The sequence below is a fragment of the Ochotona curzoniae genome, unplaced genomic scaffold (assembly GCF_017591425.1).
Source record: "Ochotona curzoniae isolate NIBS_2020 unplaced genomic scaffold, NIBS_Ocur_1.0 scaffold_4701, whole genome shotgun sequence".
In the NCBI taxonomy this organism is placed as follows: Eukaryota; Metazoa; Chordata; class Mammalia; order Lagomorpha; family Ochotonidae; genus Ochotona; species Ochotona curzoniae.
Window position 1 is genome coordinate 58480677 of NW_024467122.1, and position 18253 is coordinate 58498929.

An 18253-nucleotide genomic window follows, 5' to 3' on the forward strand; every position below is an offset into this window, starting at 1 on the left:
AGTTGGCAGCTGCTGAAACATACAAAGCCACTAACCCAGAGGACGTGAATGAATTACACACTGCACATGTGAAATTAAATGGCACATTTTAACCCATAAATATTTACAAGCTACTAAGTGCTAGTTAAAAAGAAAAATATTAAAAGCTGCTGAAAAGCTCCAAAGGAAGAGAGTAATAAATTATTTCTCAGTATTATAAGATTGTCATAATGATTTTAAGAAAAGATGTTGGGGCCCGGCACGGTGGGGCAGTGGTTAAGGTCCTCGCCTTACACGCCCGGGATCCCATATGGGTGCTGGTTCTATCCCGGCAGCTCCGCTTCCCTTCCAGCTCCCTGCCTGTGGCCCGGGAAAGCAGTCGAGGATGGCCCAAAGCTTTGGGACCCTGAACCCATGAGGGAGACCAGGAAGAGGCTCCTGGCTTCGGACCGGCGCAGCACCGGCTGTTGCGCTCACTTGGGGAGTGAATCATCGGAAGGAAGATCTTCCTCTCTGTCTCTCCTCTCTGTATATCCGCCTTTCCAATAAAAAAATAATAAAAATAAATCTTTAAAAAAAAAAAGAAAAGATGTTGGATTGTAGAAAAACATGTAAAAAAGACTGTGGCCTTATTCTATAAGTTTTTATATTTGTTTCTTTTGTAAAGATTTTTAAAATTTATTTTTATTGGAAAGTCAAATCCATAGAAAGGAAGAGAGACAGAGAGGAAGATCTTCCATCCACTGATTCACTCCCAATAAGTGCCTGCAGTGACCAGAGCTAAGCTGATTGAGCTGAGCAGAGCTGAAGCCAGGTGCCAGGAGCCAGGAGCTTCTTCCGGGTCTCCCATGTGGGTGCAGGGTCCCAAGGCTTTGGGCCATCCTCCACTGCCCTCCCAGGCCACAGGCAGGGAGCTGGAGGGGAAACATAGATGCCAGGACATGATCCAGGGTCCATATGGGATCTCAGCATACTCAAGGCAAGCACATTAGCCACTATCACGCAGGGTCCTTTATATTTGTTTCTAAGTGATCTTAATATATGTAAAAGATTCATTTATTTTCATTAGAAAGGCAAATTTATAGAGGAGAGACAGAAAAATCTTCCATGTGCTGGTTTACTTCCCAAATGGCCACAATGGCTAGAGCTGAGCCAATCCAAAGCCAGGACTTAGGAGCCTCTTCCAGGTCTCCCACATGGGTGCAGAGTTTCAAGAATCTGAGACATTCTCTACGGCTTTCCCAGGCCACAAGCAGAGAGTGGAGTGGGAACTAGAACAGTTGGGACACAAACAGGTGCCCATGTGGGATGCCAGAACTGGAAAATGGAGGATTATCCTGTTTGAACCATGGTGCAAGCCCTTCCGAGTGATTTGTAATTTATATAAATCCTATAATCAAGTTGTTATTCTACCAAATTATGAAAGACTATTGAATAAGGTTGCTGTCCCCCATCTCATGGAAATGAAGTTGAGTCTTCCTGTAAGAGTCATTTTGAATTTGTAACTACTAAGAACTTAACTGAAAATGTCAAAATATCTCCAGGAAAAACCCAACTTTCTTAATGAGAGTTCATTCAATGAAACACCAAATTATACAATTTCAGTTGCTATTAAAGTATCTATTAATTCTAAGTGTAAATTTAGAAAATAATTTGTGGTATGTATGCATATTAATAATGGTTGCTAGCTACATATAAATATATTCTTGGAGACAATGAATAAATAAAATATGCTGGCTTTGTTTATTATAAAGAAGAAAATAAATATTTTTTAAATGTATCATATTATACCATTAAGATTGTGTTTAAAAGAAAAAATAAAATTTCCCAATAGATTTGAATACTCAGCATGAAGCACAGATGCTGGCATATGCAGCAACGGGCAATGTACCCACAAATCTTTTTTCTTTTTTAAGATTCATTTTATTTTTATTGGAAAGGCAGATATAGAGAGGAGAGACAGAGAGGAAGATCTTCCTTCCGATGATTCACTCCCCAAGTGACTGCAACAGCCGGTGCTGCACCGATCCGAAGCCAGGAGCCTCTTTCTGGTCTCCCACATATGTGCAGGGTCCCAAAGCTTTGGGCCGTCCTCGACTGCTTTCCCGGGCCACAGACAGGGAGCTGGATGGGAAGTGGGGCTGCGGGATTAGAACCGGCACCCATATGGAATCCCGGGCATGCAAGGCGAGGACCTTAACCACTGCGCCATCGCGCCGGGCCCTGTACCCACAAATCTTACCTGCTATTGTATCATTCTCACCTAAATTGCTCCCTGTACATTCTAGCATGATGGCTCAATGGCTAAATCCTTGCCTTGTAAGTGCCGGGATCCCATAAAGGCACAGATTCATGTCCTGACTACTACATTTTCTATCTTGTCCTCTAATTATCACCTGGAAAAACACAAGGCCTTTGGGACTGCACCCTCATAGCAGACCTGGAAGACGCTTCTGACTCCTGGATTCTGGCTTCGGGTTGGCTCAGCTTGAGCTATTGCAGCCACTTGGGGAGTGAACCAGTGGATGGAAGACCTTTCTCTCTGTCTTTCCTTCTCTGTAACTCTGATCTGCTTTTCCAATAAAAATAAATAAATCTTAAAAAAAATTGCTCACTCGAAACTGGCAACTGTTTAAACTTTGTTTTTCTTTTTTCTATGCGAAATAGTTAGGAGAACTGGGTTCCAGTATCACATTCAACACTTAAATGATAACTATTTAATTGAGTATCTATATAACATCTACCAGAAAGTAACTTAGTTTTCAGAGTTTAGAACAGACACACAGATAAAGACACATACACTTAGCACATGTGTCTTCCTCTAGAGTATAAATTTAAAATTCTGATTGATTTCCTTTAAAAAATACATCTTATTTGTTTTTATTTTATTTGAAAGAGGAGAAAGAAAGATAAAGAGAAATCTCCCAACCCTTGGTTCACTTCCCAAATGCTTCCAACAGCTGAGGCTGTGTCAGGCTGAAGGCAGCAGCCTGGAACCAATCTGAGCTTCCCACGTGGGTGGTGGAGACCCAAGCATTTCAGTTTTTATGTGCTGTGTCCCAGGATTTGCATCAGTAAGAAGGTAAATAATAAGCAGGAACAACCTAAACTTGAACTAGGCACTCTGATTTGGGATGAAGGTGTCTCAAACAATGTCTTAATCTTTGTACCAAACACCTGCTTTCCCCAAAAGTTATATTTTAAATTGTATTAGAAACTGCTTTACAGTATCTTCTTTAGGCCATGTCCCTGAATCCTCACAGGCCATTTATCTCACACCTGTTTTCCATGATCTCGTCTCCTGTCTGTCTCTAAAAGACAATGCCTAAAGACTGACTTGGCTCTATTTTTTTTTTTAATTCTACATGCTCTCTCTAGGCAATCTCATTAGTCTCATTGCTTTAAACACCATCTAGCCAAGACTACCAAACATCCATCACTTGCCTTGGCTTTTCCCAAATCTGCTTTTATTTCCAACATTCTATGTAATGTGCTCACTTATTTCGCCATCCTTTGTAAAATCTGCAATTGAACTTTCCAAATCCGCCCCCTTGCTGTCCGGTGTCAGATCACTTGCCAGCCTTCACCCTAGCAAATAGCACTGTCATTCATCCAGCGCCCAAGGCTAAAATGCAACAGTCATCCTTGGGTCCTTTCTTCCTTCCATTCTCCACACCCAAGCCAACAGGACCTGCTGACACTAACTTGCTGCCATCTCGCCTGCTGCAACCGTGGCATCTCAGTCCGCCATCCTTCCTTGATCACAAATGCTCCATCTCCACCCATGCCAAACCCAGCTCCATCAACACCAATCTTTCCTGACCAGAACACTTGCTAGACTTTCTACTGCACAGGAATAAAATCCACACTCTAAAGTCTGTAAGGCACTCTCTCCATGAAGCAGATTCTGGATACCTGCCCTACACATCCTGTCCATCTACCAGGCTGCACATTAGCCTTCCCTTGGACCTTGATCACAACTCACTTATCAGGTCTCAGTTCTCCCTCTGGATTTCTGTTTCCCACTTGCAGGTTTCATATCAAAGGTCACTTCTTCAGGGAAGCCTTCCTTGATTTATCCTAGCTAATGCTGCAACTTGCCTCTGTTCAACTGGCACATTGTTTTACCTTCTTTGTTTTTAAAATGTATTTACTTAAATGTATTTGTTTTAAAATGCATTTGTTAATTTGAAAGGCAAAGTTACAGATAAGGAGGGAGAAAGGAAGGGAGAGCCATGGAACTATCTGGTGGGTTGTAGCCCAGGTGGGGCTGGACCAGGCTGAAGCCAGCCGAGAAGTCCATCTCAACCTCCCACAGTAGGTGGCAGGACTCAAACATTCAGGGGATCATCACTGCCTTCCCAGGTGCGACTGCAGGGAGCTGAGTCTGAAGTGGCATAGCCTGTGCTCGTATGGGATGCTGGTGTCCTGGGAAGTAGTTCAACCCACTGAGTCCCAGCACCAGGCTATTTTACTTTCTTGATAGCATTTACTACTCTACAATGTCACATCCAAATATTTGATAGATTGCCACCTAACTCCCCATAAACACTGGGACCTCTGTCTATCTCATTTACCATGCTCACCTTGCTAAATCTTCAGTTTTCTTAAATTATTTATTGAAAAATGCATCCATTTCCCACTGAGAGGCCATCCTAATTAAAGGTAGAGAGATTAGTAATAGATAAGTCTGGACAGTCCACCTTGTTCTTTGAACAATATTTTAAACAGTATTTTAAAAACATTTTTAAGAAAACATTTACTTATTTTTATTTGAAAGGCAGATTTTATGGAGAAAGTAGAATATATATATGTATATATGTAAAGATATATACATATATATATTGACAGATAGATAGATCGAGAGATATCTTCTCATTCACTGGTTCACTTCTCAAATGCCACAATGGCCAGAGCTGAGCCAATCTGAAGCCAGGAGCCAGGAGCTTCTTTGGGTCTCCCACACTGCTTCAGGATCCTAAGGACTTGGGCCATCCTCCACTGCTTTCTCTGGCCAGAAGCAGAGAGTTAGATCAGAAGTGGGACAGCCAGGAGATAAACCAGCACCCAAACAGGATGCTTGCATGGCAAGACAAAAGATTAGCCTGCCACAATACAAAGCTAGCCCCTCGTCTCTCTGTTCTTAAGGTAAGGTTCTGAACTACTTTAAGACTGAAGTTTTATGTCTAATAAACAGTGCAAAAAAATATATATCAGAACCCAAGAACAGCTTCAGGAGAATGCGATAAAATCTCATAAACAGTAACATTATTCCCTAAGAGTAAGTGTGTGTGTGTGTGTGTGTGTGTGTGTGTGTGTAGCACTGTTTGAAGGGCTTAGCACACCTATTTAATTTTCACAAACCCCAAAGAGTAGATAATTCTTATGATTCTATTTTATAGATGGGAATTCTGAGAAATAAAATCAGTAGCTGAACTGTGCTTCAGCCAATAGCAATTCAGAAAGTAGGGACTGAAAGTAGAGGGCAGTAGATGCCTGAAGTACAGGCATCCCGTAAGGGCCTTTCCTTGTCTGGGCCTTTTTGCTTCTGATCCCGCCCCCTGCTAATGGCCTAAGAAAGTAGCGGAAGATGACTCAAGTTCCGGGGCCCCTGCACTCATGTAGAAAACCCCAGAAAAGCTCCTGGCTCCTGGTTTCAGATCTGCTCAGTACTGGTCGGTACAGCCATTTGAGGAGTAAATTAACAGACAGATTTCTCTCTTTGTCTCTGCTTCTCTCTGTGAACTTACCCTTCCAATTAAAAAAAAAAGTAGGGATTGAAACTCATCTTAATGGTATTTGGTAGAACTGGTATTTAGTAATACTTAGTGCAGTTATTCCAATTAATAGAGTTTACTTATGTACTTCCTCATGGCAACAAAAGATTTCTTTTATGGTAAAAAAAATCAACATACATATACGCTCTGTTGAATTTATAATTCCATTTCAAGTTGTAAGTTTGGGTAAGGTTGCAAAATTCAAAAAAAGAATGACATAGAACATACATGCAAACAGACCCTATCCTGTGTTACCACATTAAGAAGTCTGTTAAAATATATATAAACATGAACTTTCTAAAACAAGTACTTCCAAGACAACAAATTAATGCTACATCATACTTGCTATCAGACTCCCCTAGCCTGGATTTGTGCAAAGGCTGGGACGGGGAGGCCTGTAAGCTAAATTAGGGGAGCGATACACATTCCCTACTCTGGCTTCACAATGTTAACACAGACTAATGCAGGATTCATCAGAACACAGAGCTGTCTTTGGACCACCAGGGGCCCAGCAGCCAAAGTCACACTGATCGTGGATGCCCGGAGAATGACAGCCTGCCAGGGTTCTGCTTCTGTGAGCTGGCAAACGGGAAGCACACACCATTTTCCCATGGTTTCTATCACTATCCACAACCCAGAATAACTTCAACTGAATAATGCTTAGAGATTGGCACCAGGAGAATTTTCTTCTACGCCTCAATCCCATAAGCTACAAAGTGCTAATGCTCAATGCATGATAGGTGAAGGGGAAACAATTTTTTCCTATAGACATTTTGACTCATTTTCTCAGCTTACAATTGGAATTTGATCTTTATGCAAACTTTACACATTCAAAATAACTGAAAATAAAAGCATTTGTTACAGAAACAAGAGACATATACTATAATGAATATATGTCTACAGGTATTTTCTTATTATTATTACTAGAAAAACAAAGACTGTCAGCCAGGAATCTGGAAGAATCCACAGGAAAGTTTTTAGCTTTTTAAACAAAGATGCATTTATTTGAAAGGCAGTGTGACTGAGAGGGAGAACGCACGTGTGCACTCTCTCCCTTCCTCTGATTCACTCTGCAAATGGTCGCAAGCCCTGCGGGTAATCCAGGGCAAAGCCAGGGGTCAACAACTCCACGTGGGTATGTTATGTGGATGGCAGGCACTCAAGCATTTGAGTTCTAACCTGCTGCTCTCCTGGGACGTTAGCCGGGAGCCTGAATGAAAGCAGAGTACCCAGGAGCTGAATCAGCACTCCCATACATGAGTTGTGGGAATCCCAAGAGGCAGCTTAATCTAACTGTGCCACAATGCCAGCCCCAAGGTTTTACGTTTTTTACTGGACATTTCAATATTCATTTTGTCAACCCACTCCAGGTCTCCCACATTCTTGTTCTCTCCAAAGAAAATGCTCTGGGGCAATGCTTTCATATAAAACTGAAAGATACCGCTGCACAGTGGTAGGGGGTATAGATACTAGGCAAGACAGCCCGGGCCTTCATTTGGCTTGAGCCTTGCCAAGGCATGAAGTGGCTCTGCCTCAGGTGTCTCCTACGTACAGTGAGAGAAATGGAAATACCATCTTATAAGAAGTAGATGAGCTGACATTTATACGGTATTTAGAACAGGACCAGATGTACAGTGAGTATAACCTATCTGATTATTAAAAACTAAATGTAAAATAGAATTTTATCAGAGAAGACATTATTATTGTTAAAAAGCTAAAGCTTAGGTAATTGGCATTTTATTGAGCATATTCCGATTCCAGTAAGTCATCCTTGGTTACCTTGCTCGATTTAAGAACTTTAATTTGTTCTTCAAAAACAGTATCTTTGTTCTTTTCCAGAAAGCCTTCACACTGATATTCCACCTGTAAACACATGGAGAAACTTCCCTTAATCAATAAACTGTTCAACACACGCTATCACTATCAACAACAGAAATATTTACTAGGCTCAGGATGTATGGCTAGCTCTCAGCAAACTGGTGTCTTTAGTCTTCTGGAAGAAACCAGAACCATCCTCGGTAAGTATGTCAATGCTGAAGGAGAACACCCTAGTATCGTTTTCCCTTGGGAACATGGTAGGGCTGATCAAGTGTGCACTACAAGATCCAATTCATGTGCAGGCAGATTCCCAACACACTGACCCCCTTCTCCCATGGTGGCCAGAGACACAACTTCCAAGGCTGATCCAACACACTGCATCTCTAAACTAATTCCTTTACAGAAGAAGTGTTTTCTCTTGAGAGAGAAGAGATTTGAGAAGATGACCAAAAAGAACAAATGTCTGCCTGACACAAAGGCCGAGGAGGAGGTTGGGGAAATATTGCATGATTCAAGGAAGCCATACTGTGTGAGAATGGTTTGTTCCTCTTCCCAAGCTGCAGCAGGATCATTCAAGTACTACTCCATGGGCTCCACAGTCTGCAGCGCAGAACACTTCGGTGTTATTCTGAGGCTTCCCAAAGGCTCACCCAAGAAGTTCTCAATCCCTGAAGCAAACTCAGGGATCCTAAGCCAAAGCCGATCTCATGGCTTCCTTGCAAGATAAATTAGTTTCTCGGCTCCTTATTTTCTAAGTAGATTACAGAACTTGTGAAGTAGCAAGTCAACATGTCTTGTGGGAGGGACCCAATGAATCAGTCCCAAGGTGGCACAAGTCCACACTCTCTGCTGTGAATCCCTTGATTCAGAATACACTATGCTCTCGAACTCAGAATGCATTTCGGATGTCTAGATGCAGCATATGCACACATCATTCTTTAATTCCTCCAGCAGAGTTCAAGGCAGTCATCTGGAGCCAGCACAATAATATTTCTAGACTAAAATAAGTAAATAACAAACCCAATTGGTATAAAAAAGACTATAAATAACATCATGGTGAGTGGAGGTCAAGATCAGGTTTAGCCACTGAATAATTTACGGTTTTTCATTGTCTCAGATTTCACATTTGTAGATAGAACACTATGGGCCCATATTTATTGCATATACAATTCAAATTAGGTTAAAGGAGGAGAGAAACAACAAGCCAACACTGTAAACTGTTCTTCCTTGCAAGGTCCAAAGGATGCAGGCATCAGCAAAGAATAAAAAAATACCTCTCGACTATTGACTTTCCCCCTCATTAACTTAAGTATATAAAAAAAAAAAGACATAGAACTTCTTACTTTGTCAGCAAAATGCTGGATGATGAAAGCTTTATTTGATAGGCGAGGTTTTTCAAAGAGTGCACATTTGTTCAAATGTGTGTTGTACAATTTCTGGGCCCAGGTGTCATCTGTACCTTTAGGCATCTATATTAAGGGAACAAGGGAAGGAAAAAAGAAAAAAGGCAATCATTGAGAAACTTCCAACGTATCAGCTGACAAGAAGCCAGCTTTTTGGTTAACCTAACAACTAGTTATATTCAGCTTAGAAACTCACTTCTTTCACATTTCACACTTTATTTCATACCTACTAAGGAAGGGCATGGTTGAGACTTCCCCAGCGGGCATCCCTGCCCAATCTCACATGACTCAATCTGCCTATCCCACAACTATCAAGCAAATATTTGATCTACATTTGCAACAGAAGCCCCACAGATTACAGATGAAATAGTACAGTTGTCATGTACAGGTTTTTTTTGTTACATTTTTATTTTGAATTTTATGGTACAATTTTGTAGAGACTGAGATTCTGCTCCCCCTCAAATCCTACCCTCGACAGATTTTCCCCATGTTGCTACAATAGTATAGTCCTTCATAAGAAATCATGATTCCATCAGTCTGCTATTTAAGTGTGCCCCGACAGTGCTGGTAGAGACAATGTTAGACAGTCCAGCATTCCACTGTCTACACATTTCCAACAGTTTCATTGGGAGTACATCTTTGATTTGGAAGCAGGGATCCATATTGCATTGTATCCCCACATCTGGATTAAGCCATCACTCACGTATATTTTTAATATTCTGTTCAGTAAAGATATCATTAGCACAGTGAACTATTTCTATAATTCAGAAAGGTGTAAAATGGAGAGTAGTCTCACCATTTCCTCACATCTCATTACCTCCTCCTGTCTTTCAAAATAGGCACAACTGTATTCTCCATGTAGTTCCTCCTGCTCCTAGCATCCCAGGCAGCAGCTTTACCTGCTCCAAAACAACACTGACCCACTACTTCCTACATCTCTCTAAAAACATTCTATCAGTAAAAAATTTACTAAATATAAACAAGTTGATAACAAAAGTGGCTAAAATGGGTAAGTATTGTATCTAATGTCATTTAGGATCAGTTGAGGATGGAAATTTTCTGAGGTTCTGTAGTGATTAGTACGCTAAGTATCCTTTCAGAATGAAAGTCACAGCAATGCCTTCTTATTACCCTGATGATTACACAACAGCGTCTCATGGTGTACAAATACATCTTTACCTGAAGTTAATATATTTGACTGTGATACCTCTATTTTAATAGACAAAGTACTGTAGAAAATCAAACCCACCTTACATTCCTCATCCAGCAGATCTAGAATCCCCATTTTAGACTCTATAAGATTAATACAAGGTTGATTATCATAAAAATCTATGAGTGTCCATGGAATTTGTTCTTTCATATACTCTTCTTGTTCCAACTTGAAGACATGCTAAAATGAGAAAGAAAAAAATCAGTCATTACAAGACTGTTTCATAAAGAATGCAGTTAGGAAACAACATTCACATAAAATACTAAGAGGATTTCGATAAAACTAGAGACAGCCCATGGCTTCTAGCAACAACCCCAGAGGAAAAGGAGGGGATTACATGCAGGGAAAGTAAATAAAAATCAGAGACAGTGAAACCTCAGCTACAGGCAGTTCCTGGCGAACAAGTAAATCAGGGCACAAGCATGTTTTCAGTAACTGATTAAGTAGAACAGTTCGTGATTTCCTGATTATGCATATTCCCAATACTTCAGTGTGTACGTCTGGCTTCTTAACTTTTTACACAGTGCTGCCAAGAGGGACAGGAAAGCTCTACTAAGCTGGTACTCAACAACTAGGTGGAGTAGATGCCTCTACTGAACCACGTGGCACAATATTTTCAGCATAACAAAATAATTAACAGCATTTTTAAAAGGTGCGGCCCATTATTTTGGGATTCCAACCCAGGCAGTTCACCACTGGGGTCTGCACCTGTCATTACCACAATCTTCTGTTGCCCTGTGCTATAATATTTTCTCTCAATTTTCATTAATTAGAAGCTGAAAGAGAGAGAGATCCCTCACCTGCTACTTCATTTTCCAAATGCTCATAATACTCATAGAGTAAAACCAGAACTAAGAATGGAGTTCAAGTGTCCCATTTTAGTTGGCAGGAACCCAACTACCAAGCTATTACCGCTTTGTGGAACCCCGGTTCTCATGTGGGATGCAGGTATTTTTTACCAGTGTCTTCACTGCTAAGTCAAACGGCTGCCCCATTGTCCTGCATAAGCACCTCCAAACTTGCTAATGCCATGATAACTTCCTAAGGTTGTTGATACTACTGCTTCATGAGAGACTCTCAAAGTATTCCTTGTTCTGTAGTCTCAGTGAACGTCTCAGACTGTCAAAAAGAAGGTACGTGAAGTTCTGATTTTGAGTTGTCATCTTACAAATACAGCAAGTAAGGGTGAAGACCATCCTTAACTCCACATACAATGAGCTCCAAACTAACAAACTGAAGGATATACCTGGGCTCAACTCTTCCTATTCCCTTTTCTATGACCTAAAAACTTCACGCTTTGCTCACTCAATTTATCAGCCCCAAATGATCACTATTCCTGAAGAGCAATCCAAGATTGACGAATTCTTCCTAGACTGTAAAATAATTTTCTAATGTTGCACATTTACTGATCAACAGTTTTTCAGGCATTTAGGCTGTTCTGTCACATAATGACTATAATCAGGACTTCATTTCAGGAATCAAGGTTTAAACAAAAGCTAGGAGTTCAAAAGAATAATTTATAGCAGAATATTATTCAACAAACAAAATTCTTACCATATTGAATTGTTGTTGCAGTTTTTCATTTGCATAATTTATGCAAAACTGTTCAAAACTATTTATCTCAAATGTTTCAAACCTGTAATACCAAAAATAAAGAAAATGATTCAGGTTTTAAAATATTTAAAGGGAGCATTTTAGCAAGAAATGGGAAATCCTCCAACACTGGGACTTACTTTCCACCTCCGTGAATACAAATGCCTATGAGTCAGAAACATGGAGTAAGGACTCAGCAGGTGAGCCCCAGCCAGGTGGGAGAAAGATTGCTTTATAAGTCATGTGGGGACATTCTGAGTTTTCAAGAGCTTTCTTACCCCTAAGTGGAAAGCTTCAGAATTATGGTAAAGTCACTGTGCTTAACAGGTTATCTACACACTGTGATACATGCACATAAAGGGAAATAAGAAAAGAAACTTTGCAGGTTCTTTGGAAAAACAAGCATAAAATGAAAAATTAGATATCAGAGAAGCCCAACGTACAGGGAGGCAAACTAGTAAATGGAATTACATTTTCAGAAATCTCAGTAATAATTTACTATATGAAAGTCTAAAGAAATCAATTAGTTTCCACCATCTTAGCAAACTAGCTCAGAATCTGAGCTTTTTTTTTTTTTTTAAATAAAGTCAGATACGGACGGAACCCCGCAGGGGTCTCGGCCACAGTCCCCACCGCAAGGCGGGGTCAGAGACCCCAGCCTTGGGCGGCCAGTGCACCAAGTGGTGCCAGGCTCTGCCTGCTGGCCACCCAGCGGCAAGCTCTGGGGTTTTGATGATATGAAATAGCTGCTTAGGGACACACATAATAAGACCACGTTAGCGTATGAGACACTAATCTGGTGACTCCCGACCCGGGACATGAAATCTTAATGCAAGTGTGTGACTGAGACCAAATGGTTCGGAGTAACAACCTTAGTCCACAAACATGACTGAACACAGGGTGCAGCTCAGGACATGCCAGCTTTGTTTGGGCTCCAACTGGTCCACATTAAAAGCACAGAGTTGAGGCCACTGTGTCCTAAGGCAGGGTTGTGACAGTGGTGGGCTGCGGTCGGTCGATACAGTTTCGTCTCCCTTGGCACAAATGTGGACTGGAAAAAAACGCACCGGGCCCGTCCAGGCCGCAACACCGTCGGCGCTTGGAGTACAGGGTAGATGCGGGCCAGACTAGCTAGGTCCCAACCCAACTGAGCCAGATACCGATCTAGATGGGCGTGGACGACCGTGGCTGCGAAACATCCTACAGCAAGAACCAGAATGGGATGATGCCATTAGGAAAGGTCACTGTTCTGCGAGACAGGAGGCCGACTGGCACATGGACCACTGGCATGCACGAAACCTGGCACATGGAGGGGTTCTGATGGAGGGCCCGGCAACCCTCTGGCAGGACACAGAACCCGAGGTTAGCGCACGAAACAGGGAAGTAACAGCCAAGAGGTCATGGAAAGTGTCCCACTGGCAGCATTTGGCATGGGTTCGGGGCACCCAGGCTAATCCTGTTTCATGTCATCCACTGGTAAATCCGTATGCCAGAACAGAGCCGTGGGTCGAACCAGGTCCGGTCGTGACAAAAGCAACACACAGTTTGGAATGCCAGGTGAGTAGCCCTGAGCCGATGCAGCGGCACACATGAGAACCAGGGAAGGAGAGGCAGAGCTTGACAGGGGACTAAGATGGTTCCCCCTAGCTGAACCGCAAGTTACATTGAGGAACGTGAGCTGGGTAGGGTAGACCAACCAGCAGGACACTGCCCTGCGCAACGCAGTGGACCAGATTGGTGAAAGCCAAGGCTGGGCTGACTATTCCCCCTGGGCAAGCTACAATCAGAGTAGGAGAGGGTTGTTGGGCTTGTCCGGACCTCAGCTGGCGGAAGCTTGGTACAAAGGGTTTAACGTCAAGTTGAACCACAGGCCAACTGGAGAGGGCACAACATGGAATGGGACGACCTGGGAGGGAAATAGTGGGCTCCTCCCTCTTGTCATCACCCTTCCCACGGGAGGGCATGGGAACTAGGACAGGGCTGGGTGGCTAGACAGACCCCCAACAACATCCGTTAGGACCTGGGGGGGGGGGTTGGGATGATGGTTGGATGGAGTAGTTGCAACACCGTTGGCAAGTATATAAACAGAAGGGTATTTGGACAGACCGACTAAAATGCCATACATATTGCAAGCCAGGGTAGGGTGGGCTGGTTGGGGTTACGGTGGGCCGCCCTGACTGGCTCTTGCAGCTCCACTGTATGTGCGAGGCCAAGGGTCCCGGGACCAGCCAGACTACAAGAGGACACGGGTGGAGACAGAACGACCCAGCAACTGCAAACCACCACTGATCGGGGCAATGGACGTGCGGCCCGAGGCTTCTGAACATGAGAATCTGGACTGGGAATACCTCAAAATTGCTTTTGAATCGCCCAGTCAGACACACTTCCAGATCCTAACCAAGAACAGGACAGAACCAGTCAAGCACAACTCAGCTATCTGCTGGCAGCAAAAATTGGCAAATTGAAACTCTATAAAGATGGACTGAGTCAATCAAATGGACTCTTCAACGACCACATGCGGGAGGTGGAGCGGCAGACGGGCAGCGACCCAAGAATGGTGAACTAATTGAACCACCTCAATCGCGTATCGCAGACATGCCTCACATCCGGGACTGAGTGGGTGGGAACTGGGTGGGGCTTCTTCCTCTATATCCCCCTTTAGGCCTTGAACCTTTTTTTACCCCAATTAAATATGTAAAGATTGTCAAAAAAAAAAGTTTGCAGGAGGCAAAAAAGAAAAAAAATAAAGTCAGATACACAGAGAGGAGGAGAGACAGAGAAAATCTTCTGCTGATTCACTCCCCAAGTGACCACAGTGGTTGGAGCTGAGCTGATCCAAAGCCAGGAGCCAGGAGCCTCTTTTGGTCTCCCATACAGGGGCAGGGTCCCAAGGCTTTAGGCCATCCTCAACTGCTTTCCCAGGTCACAAGTAGGGAGTTGGATGGGAAGTGGGGCCACAGAGATTAGAACCAGTGTCCATATGGAATCCTGGCGCATGCAAAGTGAGGACTTTAGCCACTAGGCTACCATGCTGGGCCCAAGCTACTGTTTCTAAGTTTTAAACAACATGCAATTCGAGCACCATCATCAATGCACTCTTGAGTTGTTATAAGGAATTGTTATGGTTAGAGCTTCCCTTCTTATTACCGATAGGAGACAAAAATCAAATGCCCAATGCGTTAGCAGAGAATCTCCATGGAGAAATGCTTTGTGAAAGAACACGAAGCCAAACACACTAACCCGTAAATGTCCAGCACGCCTATGAAGGAGTGCTGCTTGACAGCCGAATGCAGGGCCTGATTGACGTGATCCACAATCCAGTTGAAGAGCTTGGCGTAGATGTGCTTGGCTAAGGCATCGCGGGCGTTTGTCGCCTGAAGCTTGGAGATGGGCTTGATGTACGTCTCTGTGGCGGTAGCCAGCTTACGATGACAGAGCCAGTGACACATCTCCTCGTAGTCCACACCCATGAGATCACAGAAGATGCTGAGCGGTTCATGCTTGGGCTGCCAAAAAAGAAGGGGTTATTTTCTATGACGAGATCAGCTCAGGAAGAATTTCTTAGAAAGTATTAGCAATGAGGTCATGAACAGGGGCTGGCACTGTGGTGCACTGGCTTAAGATGCCACCTGTGATGCCAACATCCCAAATGAACACCAGTTCGAGGCCCAGCTGCTCCACTTCTGATCCAGTCCCCTGCTAATGTGCTTGGAAAAGCAGTGGAAGATAATCTATCTGTTCAGCTCTTTGCCACCCATGTGGTAGACCTGGATGAAGAATCTGGCTCCTGGCTTCAGCTTGGCCAGCTCTGGTTGTTGAAGCTATTTGGAGAATAAACCAGAGGATGAAAACTCTGAGAAAAGCTCTAGGCTCCTCTCCTGGCTTCAGCCTTGTACAGACCAGTCTGTCGGTCATTTGGTGAGTAAACCAACGATGGATGATCCCTTTTTCTGTTTCTCATTTTCTCCTGTAATTCTGCCTTGAGATTAAATTTTAAAAGTAAACGCTAAAAAAAAAAAAAAATTGTACTCTGCCCCTGCCCTTGCCCAGTCATGTGGAAGTGCAGGCCTAATGCATTCAAGAAAAACAGAAACAGTCCTTTTCCCTTGAATCTCCATAAAGATAGTTACAATTCCTTAGGACACACTCATTCACTCAATCAGAAAATCAGTCAACTAGCCACAAATATTGACCAGGTGCCTGTTCTGTGTCAGTACATGACACACACTGTCCCTGTTCTCCGAGAGCTTCCAGTCACTAAAAGCCAAACAACTGCCCCCCAAAGCGTAAAATAGTAGGCAGAAGGGCGCTCTGTTAGGTCCATGTGAGAGGAATGTACTTTATTCATGCAGACGGGGACATTTGCCTCTACACATGCGACTTGAAACCTGAAGCAATGGAAGGTATTAACCGGGTGCAAGGGAGCAGAAAGGGCTTTCCAGGTCAGGGGAAGTGCTGCTAAACATGTTGTGTGGCGAGGAGGAAACCATCAACGGGAGGAGCTGCAGATGAGGGAGGCAGAAAATGTGCCAGAAGAACTCCTGCACGTGGGCGGGGGTGGCACCACGGCTACTCTTCCCTTGAGGCAGAGCTCCGTAACCTGCTACTTCTTTGGGTCACTTCTTGGATTCGTCTCTCCTTCTCTTTTCTTAAGTTTTGTAGTTATTTATTCGAGAGGCAAAGTTACAGAGGGAGAGACATAAGACTTTTTTTTTAAATGATCAGATAGAATGTATTCAAAATATTGTTTGGGTGCTGGTTTGGTGGGTAACTGTAATGACTGATTGTCAGTGGTCATCGATGGGTGATCTTAGGGCACAACAAAGAAATTGCCTTTATTTGTAACCTGTTCTGTTTCTCAAGATGTATTTAATTACTTGATAGGCAAAGAGAGAGAGACACAGAAAGAGAGGGATCTTTCATCCCTTGGTTTATTCCCCCCAAATGGCTGCATAACCAGGGATGGACCAAACTGAAGCCAGGTGTCAGAAACTTTTTGGGGGTCTCCTACATGGATGACAGGGCCCCAAGTACTTGGCCCGTCCTCCACTACTTTCTTGGGCCTTTAGAAGGGGCTAGATTGGAAGGGGAGCAGGCAGAACATGAACCAGCACCTACATGGGATACTGGCTTCACAGGTGACAGTTTTACTTGCTATGGCACAAATGCTAACTTCAGATCTAGAGTTTTCAAATGACCTAAATATTCCAGTATCCCCTAAAATTATATTGAATTTTTGTAGGGCTTTTCTGAGTAGGTGCTTAACAATAATTTGCTTAATTTAATCACTGTTAGTGTTTTGCATTTTCAGCATGTCTGTTTTTCAAGCGTAGCAACTGAATCTGGTAACATTTCTGGGGACAAGGTAGAGCGAACATTGCTGTGTCCAAACAGTAAATGAGGAAGTAAGAACCAAGTAACCAAATTGCAATAAAAAAAAAAGTCACACAAGCCAAATTAGGTCTGGGCTGGCATTAGAACACTGGTTCTAACGCTAATACCTCCTATCTGGACCCTGCTTCTCGCTCCCTCCCTCTAAGTGATCACTTCAGATACAGATCAGCACTGCCACTAACAGCCTGGATCAATTCCCTTAAAGAAGTCACTTTTAACAAAGAAAAGAAAAGAGAGAGAGGTGGGAGGGGGGAAGGGAGAGAGAAAAAAAGGAAGGAAGAAAGGAAGACAGGCAGGCAGAATGAAAGAAAAGAAAGAAGGGAAGAAAAGAAAGGAGGAAGAAAGAAAGAAGATAGCACATACATAAGGGGTCTTTTAAAAAAAATTACAGAAAATGCCTGATTTGAAAAAAATACATGGATTTAAAGAAATTTTAACCAGAATAAACATAATTTAATTCCTGAACTTTCTGGAGCATACTGGACTATTTCTATTTCTCCATAAAATGAATAAAGCACTTATATATGCTAGAGTAGGGGTGGATAGTGAAGGAAGCCAGTCACAAAGGACCACATATTATTTGATTCAGTTTGTGTGACATGTCCAGAACAGGTTCATCTATAGAGGCGAGAAATAGAAACCACTGTTGCTTAGGGCCGGGGCACAGGGAAGCAATAGCTGAAGGGAAAAGAATTTCTTCATGAGATGATGAAAATATTTTAAGTTGAACTATGGAGATGCTTATACCTGTGAATGTATTAAAACATTTAATTATATACTAAATCCATCTATGTATAATAATTTATTACATATAAATTCATTTGTACTATCAATTATATTTCATATATGTAAGATAGTAAAAAACTAATATATCCAGAAAGAAGAGAATAGAATATTTTCTTATAAGAGTAAGGAATCTATTTTTATAAGAGGAATTATAGATCCAGGAAAAAAAAGAAAAAAGAAAACAAGAGTGAGTTAATGCAAGCCATCTAAATTAAGTCTTTTTAGTAACACTAGCATAGGAGCTAGTGCGATGGTGGAGCCGGTTAAGATGCTGCCTGTACTGCTGGCATCCA

General features: G+C 42.6%; 1 protein-coding gene across 1 annotated transcript in view; it reads right to left on the bottom strand.

The window, feature by feature from the left end:
• The window catches only part of MYO5A (myosin VA), a 174619-nt gene that overhangs the window by 66240 nt on the left and 90126 nt on the right, over positions 1–18253 (bottom strand). The window contains exons 10-14 of the mRNA XM_040969826.1: positions 15021–15286; positions 11742–11823; positions 10227–10367; positions 8918–9043; positions 7536–7619 (exon numbers count right to left, since the gene is read on the bottom strand). Of these exons, the coding sequence (XP_040825760.1) occupies positions 7536–7619; positions 8918–9043; positions 10227–10367; positions 11742–11823; positions 15021–15286 (699 nt within the window). The remainder of the gene's footprint in view (positions 1–7535; positions 7620–8917; positions 9044–10226; positions 10368–11741; positions 11824–15020; positions 15287–18253) is intronic.